The 20,078-nt window shown below is 36.7% G+C and overlaps 3 protein-coding genes across 6 annotated transcripts; all 3 read right to left on the bottom strand.

Moving 5' to 3' along the window:
• Positions 1-819: 819 nt before the first annotated feature.
• On the bottom strand, positions 820-3,444 carry LOC18049012 (laccase-6). Its single transcript, XM_006444745.2, has 6 exons — positions 3,314-3,444; positions 3,028-3,179; positions 2,670-2,914; positions 2,134-2,262; positions 1,080-2,021; positions 820-985 (listed from the first exon to the last, which is right to left on the bottom strand). The coding sequence occupies exons 1-6, from the start codon at positions 3,428-3,430 to the stop codon at positions 855-857; spliced, it is 1,716 nt and encodes a 571-aa protein (XP_006444808.1). The 5' UTR covers positions 3,431-3,444; the 3' UTR covers positions 820-854.
• Positions 3,445-10,269: 6,825 nt separating this feature from the next.
• LOC18049014 (probable alkaline/neutral invertase F) lies at positions 10,270-13,995 on the bottom strand. Of its 3 annotated transcripts, none has more exons than XM_024187853.1 (6): positions 13,816-13,995; positions 13,038-13,728; positions 12,070-12,507; positions 11,082-11,640; positions 10,933-10,969; positions 10,648-10,792 (listed from the first exon to the last, which is right to left on the bottom strand). In XM_024187853.1, the coding sequence occupies exons 2-6, from the start codon at positions 13,725-13,727 to the stop codon at positions 10,699-10,701; spliced, it is 1,818 nt and encodes a 605-aa protein (XP_024043621.1). In that variant the 5' UTR covers position 13,728; positions 13,816-13,995; the 3' UTR covers positions 10,648-10,698. The 3 variants fall into 3 exon arrangements, with proteins under 3 accessions (XP_006444810.1, XP_024043621.1, XP_024043622.1); XM_024187854.1 differs by having other exon boundaries at positions 10,753-10,792; positions 10,933-10,974; XM_006444747.2 differs by lacking the exon at positions 10,933-10,969 and having other exon boundaries at positions 10,270-10,792.
• A 1,467-nt stretch (positions 13,996-15,462) lies between these two features.
• LOC18049015 lies at positions 15,463-20,062 on the bottom strand. Of its 2 annotated transcripts, none has more exons than XM_006444749.2 (3): positions 19,814-20,062; positions 17,896-18,178; positions 15,463-15,874 (listed from the first exon to the last, which is right to left on the bottom strand). In XM_006444749.2, the coding sequence occupies exons 2-3, from the start codon at positions 18,152-18,154 to the stop codon at positions 15,840-15,842; spliced, it is 294 nt and encodes a 97-aa protein (XP_006444812.1). In that variant the 5' UTR covers positions 18,155-18,178; positions 19,814-20,062; the 3' UTR covers positions 15,463-15,839. The 2 variants fall into 2 exon arrangements, with proteins under 2 accessions (XP_006444812.1, XP_006444811.1); XM_006444748.2 differs by having other exon boundaries at positions 19,745-20,062.
• Between the last annotated feature and the right edge of the window lie 16 nt (positions 20,063-20,078).

The following is a 20,078-nucleotide window of genomic DNA, read 5'->3' on the forward strand; positions in this document are numbered from 1 at the left end:
AGTAGTACATTTGATATATTATAATTTGGGTTTTATGTGTTCCATTATGTGGCTTCTTTTTCAATCATTTCATACTTGTTTCGAAGTCTATTTGTGTCAGTGGTTGGATTGGGTGGGTGATTAGGTTAGAATCTTGGAACAATGATAATTTTTCAAAATAGCCATTAGAGGATTATGCAACCAACAGGTAATTAATTGTGTTAAAAGTTCTACTCCGCTTTTAGGCAAGTGTTTGACAATCTTCTCACCCAATATTTATTTTGTGCCACGTGAAACTCATAGGAGGGTGCTAGTGTGCCATCCACCTTTCAAAGGAGGGGCTTTGATTTTCAGTTATTTCAATTGACTTTCTGATATGGGCTTCTTGCAGATAGGGTAGTCTTGTCTGTGTACTTTTGATCATGTTATTTATACGTGAATCGTCACTTATGCTCTCTTATTATTGCATAAATTATCATTATTGTCGTTATTTTGTAACATCAACGACAGTAGGATTAGCTAGTTGATTGTCCTAGGGCTTGGTGCGCTTCTTGCAAGTATTGGTCACCACTATTAGTGCTATACTTGTAAATGCCGCTATAGGCACCAATGATTGTAGTTACCGTTGACAGCATTGGGGCCTATTTGCCTTGGTGGTTGAGTTTTGCATAAATGCGTCGGTACTGGCTATTGTAATATGTAAGAGAAAGATAAGGGTAATCCAAAGGAGCGAAAGGAAAAGACGCTTACAGTTTTATTCCTCCAATCATTTTTAATTTACACCCACAATTTCACGGTCTCAATGAAATGAAGAACCACAATTACACACTTGCGATTAAAAGAATCCTTTGATTGGATCAACGTTTGTTTATTATTCAACAACGGGGAAAGTCTGCTGGTGGATGTGGAAGTGTCTCTAGCTCTCCTTTTCCATTTTTCACTATCAGCACCGTACCTAATCCCCATGACTGGTGTATATCAAAGTGACAATGCATAAACCAAACCCCTGCATTAAAAAAATTTCAAAAAGAACAAGTCAGTACGTAGTTATTTCTTCTAATTATTTTGCTGAGCTGAGGTATAGAAAAAGAAAAACTTACCTGGATTGTCAGCAGTGAATCGAATTGCAGCCCATCCGCCCACCGGGACACCGATTGTGTTCATATAAGGAGGATCAATCAAATTGAAATTCGCCGTTTGAGGGTCATAGTTTCCGGTACCGTACCCGACAACATAGAAGTTATAGCCGTGGAGATGAATTGGGTGATTTTCAGTGGTGACGGTTGCAGTGTCTTGCAAAATAATTTGCACCCTGGTTCCAAATTCAAGGACCTTGGTCCTAGTCCCATTCATGGAATTTGTGTCATTAGGGATATTATTGGGTGCCCCATTGACAAAGTCATAGAATTTCAAGGGTGCTTCAGGAAAGTCTTCAGTGAAAATACCATCAATCTTCTTATAATAAGCTTCTAAGACTGAAACATTAGGCTTAATAAAACTAATATTGTTCATAGAAGCAGCCATAACCCCGTTATTTAGCCCTCGGCAATTTTGTTGAGGGTTCCCAGACCGGCACTTTTGGACATTTAATCCAATAGTGACGAAAAGATTAGCGTCGATTTCTTTCGGAACTGGTACGGGATTTAGGCTTCTTAATCCATCCATGACAGTTTTAACAGCAAGATTATCATTAAATCTAGGTAATGTAGCGGGTAAGGCGAGGCTGTTAGGCTGGGCACCCAAGTATTGGAAGTAAGCAATTGCTGATATGTTTTGAAATGAAACCCCTTGTGCTGACATGTAAGGTCCCATGGCCATTGAATATTTTCCAATTGGCTGATCCGCCGTGACAAGGACGTTCACGGTCTGCCCTGGTCCAAGCATCACACGGTCTGTACTGAATGGCTTTGTGTACTCGGCATCAGCTTCAACGATTGTTAATTTGTGATTTGCAATGGCAAAGAAGTTCTCCATGTTTAAGCCTGCGTTTATTAGCCTTAATAGATACGTCTTCCCCGGAACCACTTCAATCTTATACACATCTGAAATCATATTATTATTAATTATTAGAAAAATTAAATTAATAAACTAAATAGATGAACAACGCACGTACGCCCTAATAGTGTCAATATATATATATATTTATACAAATACCGTTGGCGGAGCAGTTGTAGTTGGGCCCTGGGTGACCGTTGATCGTATAAGCGTTAGATGGAGGAGGAGCACCTCCGCTAGCTAGAACTTGTCGTTCAAGTTGCACCACGTCTTGCAGCCAATATTCCCCTAATAGTAATATTTATACATACATGTACTGTATATATTAATTAATTTCAAAGTAATTAAAACAAAAATGTGCAGAAGGTGCCAAAAAATCTACTAGGTAATTCTACAATTCAGACAGAAACATTGTTGGGTATGTGACTTGACTTAATTTAAGGTGATTAAGTCTCAATTGAACAGTACACACACATGATAGTTGATGTTCTAATGAGGGATCTCATATTTTATTAATGTAACGTATCATATAAAAGATAATAAAAATATACACTTTAATATTACAACATATAAAATACACTATATTAGAATGTGTGTTTATGTTTTTTAATTTTTTTTTGTCTAATTTACTAGTTCTTATTACATAATAACTATATACACACACATATGTTTTAGTATTTAAATTAGGCAGTTACCTAGTATAATGATATGCTCTTGATAGGGAAATTGAAAAGGGTAAGGGACTCCGGTCTTGGGATACACAACAATGGCACCGTAAACGGTGCCTCTAAGCCAAGAAACGTGAGCATGCCAGAAAAAGGTGCCCTTTTGCTGAAACATTGTGAACTCGTACGTGAAAGTTTGTCCAGATTGAATTGGACACTGGGTGATATAAGCTGGACCATCAAACCAGCACGATAGTCTCTGCCTCACGCCATGCCTGAAAATTAATTATTAATGGACTCAATAATCAAGTATATATAACGTATATAGATACATAAAAGTATATGCTTGAAACTTGGACTAATCATTACTATATATATATATAATTACCAGTGAATTGTCGCATTGTAGGGGGATTGATTGGTGACTTTGACAATGATTCTATCGTCTTCTTGGGCGTAAACGACGGGGCCTGGAAACATGTTGTTGACTGTGACGATGTCTTTGGCGTTACACAGTTTGTTAACTCTCGTGGCTTGTATCTATAATCGTTGATCAGTATTCAGCACACAAAATCAAAAGGCAAAATCTTCAGTTCATTAACATAAAGAACGTCATTTGGATTTTATATATTTTATAGCGCGAGCATGTATGTATGCATATAACTAGAAGAAACCTTGAATTCGTAAAACCTCGTTGATCTCCCTCGAGGCCACGTTGCCATAACATGAACAGTGTGAACACAGAATAACAAGCATAGCCATAGCATCAATGAAGTGGTGAAGCTAGCCATTTTCGATTCTTGTACTTCTTGAGAGAAATATATAGCTGATTAATAAGTTGAAGTGGAGAAGGGAATTGAGAGAAGGGCTCTTTTAATAGGGAGTGACCGGTGACGGCTAGTAGTATTTTTTTTGTTGGGAACAAAAATAATGCTTTTAGGTTTGAGAGGGAAATTGAGAAGAAAGGCCTGGGTTTGTCTAGTTGTGTAAATGTTTGTCAGCTTTCATGATGCCTCTAACATGGTTTCGTGATAATAAGATGTTGGGGGCGTGATTATTTTTATGTGACCCAATGTGGGGAAGGTTTAATTTGGCCTTCTCTTTTCTTGTCCTCAAACAAAAAAGAAACATTTGATCTTTTTTTTTTTTTAATTTATGCTTGATTTGTCAGCAATATATTTTGCTGTAAAATTAATCATATATTTTGACCGAGAAAGTTAAAGCACACCTGCTCCTAAGCACTGCATGAGAGTGTTAAAACCCCACCAGCACAGCAAGCCTACTATACAATATACATATTGTAATATAAAACAAAGCCATTCTCTTTACATTTAACTGACAGAAATTCTCTCGGCCAATGAAACGTTAGAAAAAGCACTTAAAAGACTAGCCGAAATGGAAAGAACCCAGAGAGCTAGATGATTTTAATTAAATTTGTTTGCAGTTCGCAGTACTCAAATCGAGTAAAGGGTGGGCTTGTTTGTTGTGCTTTTGTTAGACACTCTCTTTTACTCAATCATACGCAAAGTTGGTGCACGCCTTTCGAATCGTGCCTCTGCGGGGAACTATACAGCATGAACTTCCTACTTAATTAATTATATCATGAAACCACTCTCTCCATGCATTCAGCTTTTTGAAAAAAATCTTCATTAATTAGATTGCTAATCTAGCTAGCCGTTTTCGCGTGTGTTGCGTCAAAGTTTTAACCCTTTTCACTATTGAATCTTTTTTGGTCCGGATTCTACAATATGATCATTCAGAGTCGCCATGCATGTGATAATTAAGTCAATTTGCCCACTGACATAATCGCGTATGCATAGATGCACTTATTAGATATGATGCAATATTCACTGTCCTGAAGGTACTTAACAGAATGACTATGATCATGTATTATGATTCACATTAATTGTGGCCCTAAAATATATTCCATTTGATTCACAATAATATCACCTTGAGTCTATAGTGGGCTTGATTGAGATTGTATTAGGTGACTCGATCCCTAGGCAATTAAAATTAACCTCAGCAAAATGTAATCATGAGCATTAAGCACAGACAACTGTGCGACAACTTTAAAAATAGATTTTTAGAAACGGAACGTGTCGAGCTGTATAGCCAAAATAACAAAAAGGGCAAGCTAAAAGTCGGATTTTACTGTCGACCAAACTTGAGCCAATAGATGATTGTGTCTAATTGATATGATAATGTAACTTCAGTATCACGCTTCGGGCCTGCGGGTGAATGGTGTCAGGAATTAATTCCTGCTGGTTTTAAGAACATTATTATAATATATCTTCCTATACGCACGCATATACATAAGAACCATGAAGATTGTATATACAAATCTCTAAACCCGCTCCATGCTGAGTTGCTGACACTTTAGGGAGCAGTTGGCCGAGAAAAAGTCCACGTAAATGAATCAAAGACCAAGCTTAAGCCACCCTTTTAACTAATTTCTAATATCAAATGATTGGAAAACTTGATGATTCCACCTGTAACTTGGACCTTTTCTTTTTCCCTCAAGTATTTTTCGTAATTTTAAAAGTAATCTTAAGTTTATCTATCGACATCAATCTCTTAGATGGCATCATGTTGCATTGTTTTTGTTTGGAGCAAATGGATCCTTGCATGAACATGTGTTAGTTTAATATATAACGATCGACTTAGTATAGATGCCGACACAAAAAAGCTAATCTCCAAAGAGTTGACCTCTTTATTTCTTTATAATACGAGCATAACTAACATGAAAATGAAATAGATAGAAATCAAAGTGAAACTTGAATTAATTTAATTAACTACTCCGGATATTGCTAAATAATTCTCCTTTCAACCAATGTGATGGAGGGCGAGATTAATTCCATGCATGTGTTAATGCATTGACTATTAGCCTCTCAACTTAAGATCAATCTAGCTTCAATTTGTTCAATAGGGGACCTCAATTATAATCTAGGTAGATTTCCAATGTTATTTGGTTCAGAGCATTATATATGTATATATATTTGCGTGTGTGTAAATGTAAAAGAAGATTCTTCTCATGATTTGAGTATCCACTTTTTAAGCGAATTTCAATTGGTATTAGTCATTGGTTGAGCAATGGTTGGATAAAAATACAAAATAGTAAAAACAAATTATGTGAGCAAAAAGATATTGTATAAAATAGGTTTATACAAAAAATTATAACTTTATCATTACTCCTATTTTAAACATATCCAAAGCGCAAAATGTTAACAAATTTGATTATTTTGAACCACCGATTAGATAAATATATCTTAGCATTTGATTATTTTAAAGGATCGTTTAGATAAATATATCTCAGCGTAACAAAGAACTAATGGATACGGTTTCATAATTATTTGAAACATTGGAGAGGTGGGATGGTGACTGGTTTAAGAGATTCTGGAGTACATTTATTGAACTACACTCACTTAATATAGTTATGGTATGTGTGCATTTATTTTAAAAAATCATCGTGTAATTAATATTTATATTTAATTCATACACACATTTCATAAAATATGTTATGCAGGTGTAGTATAATAGAGGTAATTTAGAATCTCTCTATTGGTTTACTTACAATTGTCTGATTAAAAGGAAATGGTTTACTTATAAATGTCCGATAAAAAGATTGAAGAAAAGTTTGGGCCCAAAACCCGAATGCTAAATTGTGTGTTTTTCCAGGAGTAATTAAGAATAAGTTATAATTTAATTGGTAGGTTATTATGTAAAATCAAACCTTTATCACGTGATTCATCCAACGTCCAGCTTATCTGGCGAGAACTTGGAGGTTGGAAGTGAGGCCAAGACGTTATGCCATGCAGCAAGTAATAATCTTCCATTTGTAGCCTCCGGATCCATGAGTTACAAAAGTGAGCTTCATATGAAGAGAAGAAGATTTACGGTAAAAAGTAAAAACAAACAAGCATTGATATTAGAATAAGAATGCAAAAAACATTTTATGTAAGAAAGCTAATAGAGATTCTCTCCTCCATAAAAATGCCAGTAAAACTTTGAGCAAAACGCATCATTTGAATGCAGAAATTTGGTTTCCAGGAGCTTTTGCGGAGCTCCCAATGAAGCCAAAATGGCTCCAAATTTCCAATTACAATATAAACACCCGAGAAAACTCACTGCTCACACCACACCAAGACAAAATTATGTAACAAAACCATTGTAACCTCCTCACACTATCGTCTGAAACCCATCATATAAGAAAAGGTGCCCGTTTGTAACTATCAACTAACAGAGACTACTCCGGGTCGGTAGCAGAATTTTCTTGCTTTCCATCTTTCTTCAAAACCAAGACTCATAAGCTCATGGCCACTAGATGTCTGGGTTTTCCACGGCGCAGGTCAGGCAAAGTCCAGGTTTCAAGAACTAGGATTCTAGAGGAGAAGCGAGCAAGGCTGTACATTATAAGGCGCTGTGTGTTGATGCTGCTTTGCTGGAGAGACCATGAAGATGCGTGATTAGATCTTGATGGATATACAGTTGTTGTATGTTATTTATCTGTTTACTAGAAATCCAGGGAAGATAGCGTCACTAGCAATCTAAGTTTTCCCCATCTGTGTGATGTCAATAATGGTTCATTAACCTAATGTGAATCCACCATGTATGCTCCATTTTTCATCATCATTCTTTCTCCGAGGGATGTTGCCTGTCAATAGTACTTCATTTGGCTGCACTCTCCTCAAACAAACTAATAAGCTAAGGTGATAATCTGGCACAAGTGAAAGTTTCAAGCTAATAAGGTGATAACAAGTTAAAGTTTCAAGCTAATAAATGACATGCCATGATCTATGCAAAATCAACTAATAATTTAATAAGCAAATATAGAATTTTCTTTTATAAGCTACAGCAAACAAAATGAACTTTCCAGCAGATAAAACATCGGTATCTGAAATTCCATCCAAACTTTTTTTTTGCATCAAGATGTGTCTACCAACCAAAGAAGTAGGAAACATCCTTGAACTGCCCAAGTAACTACTAGGATTATCAGTCTCATTCTATAAATTGGGATCTGTCAATATCGTAGACCTTACTCCACTGGTACTTGCATGGACATCACATCTCATTATACCAGAAAAGGAAACCACATTGCGGACTAAAATTCAATCCATGCTCTTTAGCACCAAGATTTCCCAACAACTTCCTGAATCAAGTCACTCCCCAATGGTTAAAAGGCACGATATTTAGATACCCCGTGGGAAACATTCCTTGAATCAAGTCACTTCCCAACGGTTAAAAGGCACAATGATAGACTTCGTCGTATGCAGCAGAAAATTCTCATTTTGGCGGCATTTGAACTTGTCGTATCTAATTATGTACAGAGATATAATAATGACATTTAAAGATCAATCCACACTCTCTATCACCAAGATCCCTCTACTATGGATACTTCATGAATAACTCGTTAACGACCAAAATAAATGCGAAAAGCAGTAATAAGAAAAATAATAGATGTAGTGAAAATCATGCTTTGGCAGCATTCAAATACCATGCCACACACTATCAACCCGGACAAAGATAAAAATTCAACATGTAAACCATAGACCGGAGAACCAAGATTTCCCTACAAATTCTGAAGTAAGAAACAGTCCTGAATTCATATTTGCACAATCTTCCATTATAATTAGACAGCAGAAATGAAAGAGGGAAAAAGAAAAAGAATCAAGGATACACAGATTATAAGTTATTCACTTCATCGTATACTAGCAGTATGACAATGGTTTTTTTTTTTTTTGGGTTCTTTTGTTGGGGGGGGGGGGGGGGTACTATCTAACATGTAAAGCCACTGATATAAAATCCTGAATCCTACTCTCAGATCTGATTGCTATTGCAGGTGAACTAGATTTAGCCTCTTGACTCTCCTTTAACTTAAATGTCACCAAGCTGCACAATACTAAGTCAAAAGCCAGCGAACAAATTAGAAATTAAGGCCTTGAGAAGAATAGTAAACAAAATGTAATGTTCTGACCAAAGGCAAAATCTCACTTCCAATGGTGCAACATGTTTTCAATTCTAACCACAAACAGATATCTAATTACTTCTTGCTCTTAAGATCTCAGCAATTAAAATATAAAAGCAATGACTCTACCAGATAGTGGTCTTAGCTCGCCTGATATAGGAACTATGAAAAAGCTATCCAGAGAAAATCAGCAACCAATAGTCTAATAATTATGGAGAAAGGAGAAAGGAGAAAGGGTGAAGGGGATATAAAGAGTGGAGGAAATCATATAAAAAACATGAAGCATACTATATGGATTTGCTGGATTGGCCGAACTAAACAATTAAAAGACTGAAAGAAAATTTTAAAAACCTTCTAGCTCTTACTGACGCACTGATCCTGGCATCTCAACGGTTCGGAAAATTATTAACGCCGCGACATGTACAGTAAAACAACCAACAAAACCAATATGTTTAGTTAAAATCTCCAAAACTTGAGACAAAAGCAAGTCTAAATATCAGAACTAAAGAATGTAACAAATACATTTTGATTACAAAAACCGGTACAGGCACGAACCTTATGAAGCCATAAACGATTGGATCAAGAATCAGTAAGGCCCCACCGAAGTCCACAACTTGAGATGAAAACAGATCATCATTACAAAATAAGAACAAGAATATAACACATAAATTTGCAAAGTGAGAAATTAATAGGTTTCTAACACAAATAAAAAGAAAAAAGAGTAATTAAAATCGATCAACACCAAATTTCTACAAAGTCATACACGCATTAAAATACACATTCTTACAAAAGAAAGTTTGTAAACGAAGGCAAATTGTTCTAAAGAGAGAACAATTTACAAACCCTAGAAGATGGAAGGTGATGATTATACGGGAAGCTTGATTTATTGAAGCTTATTAACATTTGAAACGGTTGTGTTGGCGTGTTGGGCGTCGAGGTCGTAGCGGCCGTGAACAGTGGAGCGGAAGACCATGAGAGGTCGGTCCTTGGCCTCATCCTCGTCTTCGAATTCAGCGGTGCTGAGGTTGATGCAGGAGCAACGCTCCAGCGAGGCGAAGAATGCGGTGGCGACGTTGGCGCCCACCCAGTTGGCCACCCGATCCAACTTATCGCACGACATGAAGCTGCAGGGCTTGTCCATCGCTTCGATTGATTGATTGATACTTACGGGGCAAGAGAGATTGGTTAAATGGTTCCTTTCTTTTTGTTTGTTGCTATTTTCGTAATGGATCGTTCTTTTTGTCAATTGATGTGTTTGCCGGAACTCCAAAGAATAGCGACAACAGACCATATCATATGGAATGGAATGGATCGGTCGTAGGTTTTATTTATTTACTATCCGTTTGTTTTTAACTTTATTTCAAAAGGAAATAAGGAATAGTATGCGTCCTCCCAAAAAAAAAAAAAGTATGCAAAAGGAAACATTAGTGTTGGTGATGGCATACGATTAAATTTTTATTCAATTTTACTTTATTCTTCTATAGAGGTTAGGTTTAGGAAAATATAAATTTGATTAATGAGTACCCATGCATTAAGGTCTATATTTCTTTTCATTTCCCCCTAATTATGAGTATATTCCATGTGGAGTTAATTTTGGGAACACGATCCTGTTTAAAATTTATGACCACAGCCCAAAAGCAAATAATTTTGAGAAGTAAAGCCCAAAAAACAAAAGGGAAAATCCCATCTAAAGTGCGGAGAACAATCAGTTTCTACAAACATTTCAATGAATCATAGCAATCAATCAATCAACTCGGAGTCCCAGCATAGTTGATGGCTTTTAACAAAAAAATTTTGTGATGACTACTACTGCAGTAGCATCAGCCAATGATTGATTTGTTTGCAATCCTATTCCTGCTACTACAAATGCCTTTGTAATCTCTGCCGTTCACGTACTCTCAAAATGAGGCTGAGCGGCTGAGCCTTGGCTTAGCTATCTTCTTGTCTTCCTCAAGAGAAATCATCAGAAGATTGGAAGGATTCTCAACCATCATTTTTGCAACCAAGTAGCCAGCTATGCTCCATGTTTGATATTTTCTTGCCTGCTTCCCAACATAACGCCCAGTCTTACCATCATAGTACTCAGGCCACCCATCTTTAGAGAGGCGCTGCTCCGCCAGCTCTATAGCTCGTTTTGCAATTTGAGGCCTTCCGGTTTTGATGGATGCTGCTGTAAGCAGCCATAACAGAACTACCATAGAGAAACCAAACAGCCGCATGTCAGGAAGAAAAAAAAAAGAGGAACAGCAATGCAAAAAAGATCGTCCACAGAGTCTGAGATTCAATTAGGAAATTTCGAAGAGCACAACATACGATCTGAATCTCACTCACGTAAAATTCATTTCATCAATATAATCAGCAAACAACGCTGTGCTACATTGTCAGAAAAAAAGGTGTATCAAGGAGTAGCTAACTTCAGTTCTTCATTGGTAAGTAATAGTCAAAACTCAAAAAATTAAATATGAGATGTGTGCTTGTACCTGGCCAAGATCCACCGTTATGGTAACTCCATCGTGTGTTCTTAGGATCGTAACCAGTGACAATCCTCCATTCATGTCCATCCAAGGCTGGGTAAGATATCTTCAATGGCATCTCTCCAATCAAGTCCTCCCAACGCTCCTCAATCAAATCCATGATTGCCGTTGCCTGTGCAGGGGTGGCTAGAGAACTCAAAATGGCAATGCAGTTCCCAACTAAGAACCACCGGAAGTCCATTCTAGCTGGACTGACATTCCCAATCAAATATCCTCCTCTCAATGGCATGAAATCAAATACCCAATCAGGAATAGAATCTGGAATGACATTAAACTTGTTAACAGCTGTGTGGGAGTATTCCTCGGTCTTATAACGGTATATGTTATTTAGCTGCGTAAAATCAAGCCAGTAATATTTCTGGATGTGATAGCTGAGAGCTGTGATCCTCTTATCAATTCGCTCAATCAATTCCTTGCCATCGCGCTCTGGTTTTAACATCTGACGAGCACACCGCAGTGCGAAATAGAAGAGAGACTGGATCTCAATTGGATACCCATAAATTCCCTGTAAGTCAAAAGAAACTCGTCAAAGATAATTTTATGAATTACGAAGTAGATAAATAAATTCCCAAAACTTGGCTAGCTAGCCAACAAGCTAGAATCAAACATAAGACTTCATGAGGATCATATTCGCTATCCAGCATATCCGATCAACACGGTAAATGGATGCGCTTTAATTAACTAAAAATTTTGAACCTTACAGGCTAAAAAGAATTTATTATCAGCTATATAACTAGTAGGAATTTCACATCATAACTAGCAATGAAAAAACTAAGTTGACACTAGCTAGACTGCCTTCTTGTCTAGCTACCAAAAACAGGGACAAATAATTCCAAAGAAGAACAGAAAGCCCAAGTAGAACTTGGCTCACGTTTAGGACAAAATAATATTCTCGATGAGTAATAATATTTCAACAACTAACAAAAAGACTTACCATCCTCCTGTCAATCATGCTACATCCATCTGCACACAAAAGAGTGGGAAAAGTATCAAAGCCATCTGAGAGACAAAGGTTAAGTATCAATTTCATTCCTCTCTGCACCTCAGGCAACTCTGCCAGAGCATAGTCACGAGTGCACTTGGTATATGATCTTAGCAGTATAATCCACCAAAACCCAGAATCTACAGGTGCAACTCTTCCTATAGCACTGCCACCAAAATCCGCAACCAAGGTCTCCTTTTGCTGATGCGAGTTAAAGAGTACCTTAAAACTAGCAGGCATCACACCTTCTCCCAGGGTAAAGTTATCGATCCTCTTCTCCCAACCTTGTAGGTGAAGGGTCTTCAACAGGAAGTTCTTCACAATCTCTGGTTCTGCAGGTTCAATCATCAGGCAAGCTAAGGCCGTGGGAACAAAGTCCCTCACAAAAACCTTCAGTTATACAATGAAAAATATCATCAACTCTTGGAGAAGCAAAACTAAATTAGATAAAATTGCAGAAATGACTAATAAATTATAATGCACGGCTAAAAGTTTCTCAAAACCTCCAGTGGCTTACACTTAGCAATCAGTGTTGACTGGAGGAAAAAAGCAGATAAGAAATACAATCAAAATGAGATATGCATTATTACCGAGAAGAAACGCAAAGAAAAATTACGAAAAGTCAATTTTTCTATTTAATCAAATTTATGCACAAATTAGAACGAATGCCACAGCTCAAATCCTGTACACAGATATAATAAAGAAAACACAAGAATACAATATACAAATTAAGATTAATCGATGGTGCATCTGAGAGTGTTTTCAAAAGCATTTTCAAAAGTCCTTAATAGATTATTTATGTTTACCTATGGAGAACTTACGAATGAAAAACACTTAATTGATCATAAAGGGCATTTTAAGTGCTTTTACAAGAAATCACTTCTACACAAGCGAAAGTTCAATGGACAAGTTACGTTTACCTGATTGTAGTTCAATGCCTCGGCGTTGGGATCCATCGCAGCGAATGTCCCCACAGGCTTTCCTTTAAAGTACACGTAAGACTTCTTAAGTCTTTCCAACGCCTCTTCCATCATCGCAGCACCAGTACTCTCTCCGTTCTCCTGATGATTACCAACGATAGATCTCAGCGCAAGATCAAAGGCCTCAAGATTCGTACCGACACTCGGGCACGGCTTTAACGGCAATGCCTTTGGCAAAATCACGTTCTCGGTGACGTTGTTCTCGTGGCCCTGCAGTCTCACAGTCTTCTTCGCCTTCTCCGGCTTCAGTATCTCTCCGTTTTGCGAAGCTTCTGAGCTCTCTTTTGTCCAAGCAACTGAAGATTTTACATCCTCTAAAGATAGCGAATCGTCTTTCTCTTTAGATTCTTCGGTAGTACGTAAAGTTTCAATCACTATAAACTCGGTCGAAGAAGTAACATTCGGTTGAATCTCGACCAAAGGATCCGCCGCTGTGGCTTCATCGACCGATGAGCTGTTCTTTCCAGCAAGTGAAGAAGCCGCTGACATAAATTCCTTGTGCGACATATTTTCTTGCTCTACCATATCCTCGTCGACAGCCGAGTAGCCACTCGTATGTGCCGGCGCCGGTGGTGGAAAAATGTCTACTTCCTTTGCATCATGTAAGAGATCTCGCAGCTTTTTTGTCATTCTAGTGAGAGATTATTATTTATGTGAGATGATATAAAATACTTTTTTTATTTTCATGTTATAATTATTGCAGTTAGAGAGAGATTACCTTCACAGTTATTGGTTGCTTTCTTGGAGAGACGGGAAAGAGAGAGAGAGAGAGATTCAGTTACCACAGAGAGAGCAATGGAGAGGTCGCTAGGGAGAATTGAACATGCACGGAGTGTGTGCTATTTTTGTTTTGGCGGTTAGAGAGAATTCAAGAATGGAAATTGTAAAATAGGTCTTCCTTCGAGATTATTTACAAAGTTGCCATCTCAGCTGTATAGCTATTAGCTATATGAAATGTAAGGTCGTTAACAGGATCGTAATTCGAAAATTCGAAATCGATTTGCAATTTTGCATGCTTAAGATACTTTCATTAGGGGCGTTTTGGGAATGTAAAGCAGCTAGCGATCCTTTCGGTTACCGAAGCGGGAAAATAATTCGTGGGTTTATGCTATTGTGCCCCCCGTGGCACATTGATAACTGGAATGAACGATATTTGAATTCTTCCGATCCAGTAGATTCTCTACACGTGTCTCATCGCGGAGAAAATAACCGTTCTTAATTGTGAGAAGCCCAGTAGTTAGTTTATTGAAGAGAAAGCTTAGCTAGCTAATTAGTTTATTCAAGAGAAAGATAGCTAGCTAGCAAATTCGGTTATTTCAGTCTTCATCTTTGCTTCCTATTTTCTTTTAGGCCACGGGATTTGCCTGTTCAATTTGTATTGGGGGCAAGCAACTGCCATTGGACCTTGGAAGTGTTTTCGTCTGAAAAGCATCACAAGTGTTCATAACAAAATCATGCCAAGAATCCTCCCTTTGAGATGCTGAATAATAAGATGAGATCAAAATGATATGAGTCAACCGGACAAGGTAAGAAAAGGTGCAATTCCAGTGATGAAAATAAATAACCCATTTTGTAAAAATCGCCGCAACTTTGTGATCCTCGAAAAGAGAATTCTCCTCAACTGAACGTGAAATTCCACTATTGAAACTGCAAACAGCTTTTGCAAACTCATTCATGGAAAGCAATATTATCCTGGCCCAATATTACTAGGAGCAAAACTAACATAGCCCTCACCGATAGGCATTTGGTCCAATAGGTGAAGTCTTACACTTATAATATTGAGTTCAAGAATTTGAGTCTCCATAAGAGTTTTATAGAGATTAATTTCAGTACTTCATCAATTATCAACATAATTGAGTGAAAACAGTCTCTCCCTTACAAAATGTGAGTGGAGTAGACACCCCTCCATATATGAGTAAGTGTTTCAGTGTGTCAATGTATGACATGATTAAGTGAAGACAGTCTCTCTCTTATGAAATGTAAATAAAGTAAACACCCCTCTATATATATATATGAGTAAGTGCTTCATTGTGTCAATGTATGACATAATTGAGTAAATACAATCTCTCCCTTACGAAATGTGAGTGGAGTGGACATTTCTCTAATATTATAGATGGTTTAAAATATATGAGTAAGTGTTTCAGTGTGCCAATGTATGACGATAATTATAGAGGATTTAAAATATATGGGTAAGTATTTCAATGTGTCAATGTATGACGATGGTTCTAGTTATATAATATGATTATAAATATTAATTATAATATCTAATGTAATATCAATAACATCTCTGTATAATAGACTTCAAAAAAAATAAAAACTAACATAGCCCTCAACACATTACTCAAGTATCAAGACAATAGCCAGAAATAAAAATATATTTTTTTATGAAGACAAGCTTAATTTCGAAGGCATGAGGTCAAGGAAGAAGCTCGCCATCCTGCAGCTACACAATTGTATAAACAAATATTACAATCTTGGCTACCCCTAAGTGCAGCAAATAAAAGGAAGATAAATAGCAAACAAATATTCATCTATCCAACATCCCATATCCTTATTTTTAATGTAAAATTCTAACAAAAATTACACACAGCTAGGAACATGAATGTCAATTCCAAACACAGAGCATTCTACTATTTTAGGTTTCCTCCTACAGCCTCTGTATATAACTTTCCAAAAGAATGAAAATAAAAAAAGATAAGCAACTGTCTAGAAGGCGGGCAACTCTTCCTATGATCCAGAGCTCTATTTGTCAAACTCCCATATGACTCCTCCATCCTCTGAAAGACAATGACAAATACGTTAGCCATAACAAAGTACTTAAATGCAAGCGAGTCAAGCCAAAAGGCTTCCAAAATCTACAAATACGATTATTTTCAACCATGATGACAGGGAAATTCCATGATTCTTAATGGCAAAAGAGAGAGAAAACACTTCGAAGCTGGTCACCTCTGTAAGTACGTGATGGCTACATCAGCTCACAAATATCATTTGCATTAATGCATTATGATCAACAATAATGGCAAATGATCCATGTTTTTTGTAATAATCATGAATACTCACAAGAACTACTCTCCCATCAAAACAGGATGCTTAAAAGGAAAAAAAAAATCTTCTTTCTCATTTCTGTTTCTTTTTTTCTAATTAATTATTTGCTCTTTTTATTTTCTAACAAAAAAATTAAGGGACGAGCCCACAGAAAAGGGCTGATTATTGTAGATACTCTTACAATCACAATTTACATAAAAAGCTTTCTTAAAGTCATCGTAAGACCCAAAAATGACCATTAGGCACCAAATGTCCTTTTCATGTGTTTTTGAATGAATTTTAGCCTGGCACTATATTTTAGGGGTGGCATAACCGAACCTCAAATTTATTTCGGTTTTTGGTTCAGTTCAGTTTGACCCTAAAAACAAGTTGGTTGAGAATTGAAAACCGATTGGGTTTGAATTCACCTCACGTTAACACCGAACTGAACAACAAATTAAAACAGAGACTCTAAGCTAAGCCTAACTCATCTCCCTGTCACTAACTGCCATCAGTCATGCTACACCACCACCAGTCATCACACTCAACCACTGGCCACCCTTGTTATCTGTCACTCTCTTGCAGTAGTCAGTCTTTACTTTGTCGGCGTCGCAGCTCCCAACAGTACCACTGCCTGGTTGTCGCAACTTCCATCTCATCGGCTGTCAGGGTTGTAGCTCCCATCTAACTCATCAGCGCTGCAGTTCTTCACTTGATGGTAAGTTGGTTGGAACTGAATCTTAGCTTCTATACATTTACATCAAAATTTGACTTCCAATAATTTCTGTTTTCACTCTATCTCCTTCTAATTAATTTCCTTTATCTACATATTTTTTCCTCTGTGGATATATTTGCTGCAAGCTCAGATTTCGAAACTTATCAATGGTTTTTCTTATTCTTTCTTGGAATTAAATCTTTCTCTTACTCTCAGATTGATGAGAATATTGTTTAATTATTTTAATTTTTCATGTTTGCTTTACTGAACTGTGTTAAATCTTATTGTCGTTGTGTTATTAAAGAATTGATGATTAATAAAGATAATTAGGTAGTTAATTAAGAAGATAAAGTTGAAATTAAAAGCTGAAGCCAGAAGTAGCAATACGTGCAGTCTTCTAGGTTCTAATAATTGAGTTTATTACTTTACTGATGCTTGGTTCCCGTCATTGGTTTTGTAGACTCCTATCTAGACACAGCAAATTTGTCAATCTATATGACAACATTCTGATAAACACAATTGTTTATCTTTTAGCAAAATGGACTGATTACCGATGCTTCTTTGGTGGAGGTTAATTGTTGCTAATGTAACTGTTGCTTGTCGAGTTGAGCATTCATAGAGATTGAATTTTGGTGTAGAATTTGTAATTCAGTAATTTTATTATGTTGTTTCTTTTTTTTTTTAAGATTAATTATTTATTTGCTTGGATTTTGGCTTTTGGCTTTTGGAATTTTGAATTTTTTTATTTAAGCTATTTTTTTTGGCTGAATTTGTAATTAAATTTGAATTTTTAGCTGTAACCCAAAATTGCAACCCAAACCGAATTTTTAACAAAAAATTACAACCTCAATCCGAACCGATATTTGAAACCAAACCAAAATAACTTTTCAACTTGTTTGGGTTAAATTCTCCAACCCAAATGGGTTGCAACCCAAACCGAATCCCGAAACATCCACACCTAGTATGTTTGTATTAATTTATATCTTATCACTAAAATTATACAGTGACTTAACCTGTCAATAACAGCAATCAAAAAGATTATAGTCATCAAGGTCATACCTTTAACCTTCTTGTTTATCCAGATCTCCAGCAGCATCCCAGCACCAATTCCACCAGCAATGCAAGACCCATAGAAGGCTATGGCCGAGGGTAAAGATCTTCGAGGAAGGAAATAGTAGTCTGGAATTTGCCTAATCTTTTTCGGAAGCCGCTTCTTTACAACTGGTTTCACACCTGCACCAGGGTCCTTCTGCAATTCACTACCAATGGCTTTCCAATCAACCTCCTTCAGAGGATCTTTCGACTCTTCAGTTCTCATGACCCAACAGATTAGAGCTCAATTCTACAAGTACAAAGCTAGAAGTTGTTAGATGGTTATGTTCAAAATCTACTACAAGAAAAGCCACAAACAATAATGGGGACCACGGCAACTCAGATTTAAGAGACTCATATGGAAATGGGCAACTTGTGTACTCAATGCCATTATCAGATCCAGTGTTTGGAAAAAATAAGAATCTTTGAGGAAAGATAATTTCTGAATCCTTGAAGAAATTTCATCTCAACTAATATAACAAGTCTTGCATCACTATCAAGGTGCGCACAAGTCATTCCAAGAAACCTTTCTATATATATATATATATAAGAGTTTAAATTTGTGCTATCTCCACCATTGAATGATTTACCATTACACTACTAGTTAGACCTATATGAATCAACCCACTTTGAGTAAAAACTGAAACATTTAATTGCCTTTTTCTTTTGAACAAATAACTCTATTTTATTCACGATAGCACTTTGCATAGTGTTTGTTTGATTTACAGGGAATTCAGAAAAAGTAAAAACTGAAAATAGGAATTAACATTTAATTGGTCCAAAATTCCCAACCAAGTCGGGTAACCAAGCAACGAAAATCTTCATTTCTGCAAATGGTTTAAGTTCACACATCAAAGTTTGTTTTCAATTATACACTTTAGAATTGAAAACCTAAACATATGAAGTGCTCTTAGTGTCATTCCATCAAACAATTATGTGCATACACACATATTCCAATTCTGAACACAATCTAACTGTAAATCCATAAGATATAAATAATCAGATTTGTGGTAATAAACCCACAACACATAAATCTCATATCAATCACACAGTTAACAGCAGCAAAGCAATTCTCACAAACATTGAAAAAATAATACAATGTTAATTGTCCGCAGAAAAGAGAAGGAAGTCAAAAGTAAATGAAAAACTTGTGCACAGGAGTTCTCAGCCTAAATTAAGTTAGTTTCCCCATAAAACTTACTGGACTGTCGGATGCAGCTTGTACAAAGTTCCAACAAGCTAAGTCCTTATGCGCATGGATTCGTTTTTAAACGGCTGCCTTGGCAGTGTGTAGAAAATATAGAAGAAGCTTTAGGCTAGGCGTGTGTCTAGAAGGAAACTAAGAAACCGACTGATTTGGGCTTGCAGGTTGTATCTAGGGGTAGGCAATTTCAGATTCAGATTGGATTCGGATGAATCAGATTGCGAAAAAATCATCCAATTCTAACCCAAACCTCAAATCTAAATAAATTGGACCAGATGAATATTCCGGATCGATTCAGATGAGTTCTGATTTGAATGATATTTCGGATTTGGGGCTTTTTGGCAATTTTCACAAATTCATGAAATCTATAATTAGTGAAAACACAAGTAAATGTAAATCATCAGAAAAGAAAAGAAAATTAATCTCATCGTAAGCTTTCCTGATCATATATTCAACATTTACTCAAAGCATTTTACATGTTCAAAGAATCAAAATAATCACATTAAGTCAGCAACTCAGCCAGAGCAAGGAAAGTAGTAGTATACCACTGAATCAAAAGAGAGCCAAAAGAGAATTTTCTAAAGAATTTATATTAGCCAAAAGAGAACCAACCAGGCAACCACAAGCTAATATAAGATAAGAAGCAACCAGGCAATCATGTTCAAAATGCGTCGGCATTACCATGAACAAGTCGCGAGGTTGCTGTCGGTGTCAGATGCTCGTCTGGAACGTCGATGGCGAGCGGCGTGCAACTGGCCGACTGGACTTCGATGTCGACCAAGATGCGGCTGGGATCGTTTGGGTTGCGTCGTCGGCAGCGTGGTTCGCGGCGTCGGTCTGGTCGTCCGGAGAAGCGTCGTTGCTGATATTTTGGTTTTGGAATTAGCCTTTCACCTAGGAATTTTACTTCTGTGCTTTTATATTTAGTTAATATTATTTTTTTAAA

This window comes from Citrus clementina, unplaced genomic scaffold (genome assembly GCF_000493195.1).
Source record: "Citrus clementina cultivar Clemenules unplaced genomic scaffold, Citrus_clementina_v1.0 scaffold_3, whole genome shotgun sequence".
Taxonomy (NCBI): domain Eukaryota; kingdom Viridiplantae; phylum Streptophyta; class Magnoliopsida; order Sapindales; family Rutaceae; genus Citrus; species Citrus x clementina.

What these genes read in the sequence shown, in the direction of transcription:
- LOC18049012 (XM_006444745.2), bottom strand. Translation starts at nt 3,430, where the DNA reads ATGGCTAGCTTCACCACTTCATTGATGCTATGGCTATGCTTGTTATTC. An exon ending in CTACAACTGCTCCGCCAACG is followed by an intron (nt 2,022 to 2,133) that starts GTATTTGTATAA and finishes ATATGATTTCAG; the next exon opens with ATGTGTATAAGATTGAAGTG. An exon ending in ATTCACTGCTGACAATCCAG is followed by an intron (nt 986 to 1,079) that starts GTAAGTTTTTCT and finishes TTTTTAATGCAG; the next exon opens with GGGTTTGGTTTATGCATTGT.
- LOC18049014 (XM_006444747.2), bottom strand. Translation starts at nt 13,727, where the DNA reads ATGACAAAAAAGCTGCGAGATCTCTTACATGATGCAAAGGAAGTAGAC. An exon ending in AGGCATTGAACTACAATCAG is followed by an intron (nt 12,508 to 13,037) that starts GTAAACGTAACT and finishes GTATAACTGAAG; the next exon opens with GTTTTTGTGAGGGACTTTGT. An exon ending in GCATGATTGACAGGAGGATG is followed by an intron (nt 11,641 to 12,069) that starts GTAAGTCTTTTT and finishes TTTGACTTACAG; the next exon opens with GGAATTTATGGGTATCCAAT.
- LOC18049015 (XM_006444749.2), bottom strand. Translation starts at nt 18,154, where the DNA reads ATGAGAACTGAAGAGTCGAAAGATCCTCTGAAGGAGGTTGATTGGAAA. An exon ending in GATAAACAAGAAGGTTAAAG is followed by an intron (nt 15,875 to 17,895) that starts GTATGACCTTGA and finishes ATTGTCTTTCAG; the next exon opens with AGGATGGAGGAGTCATATGG.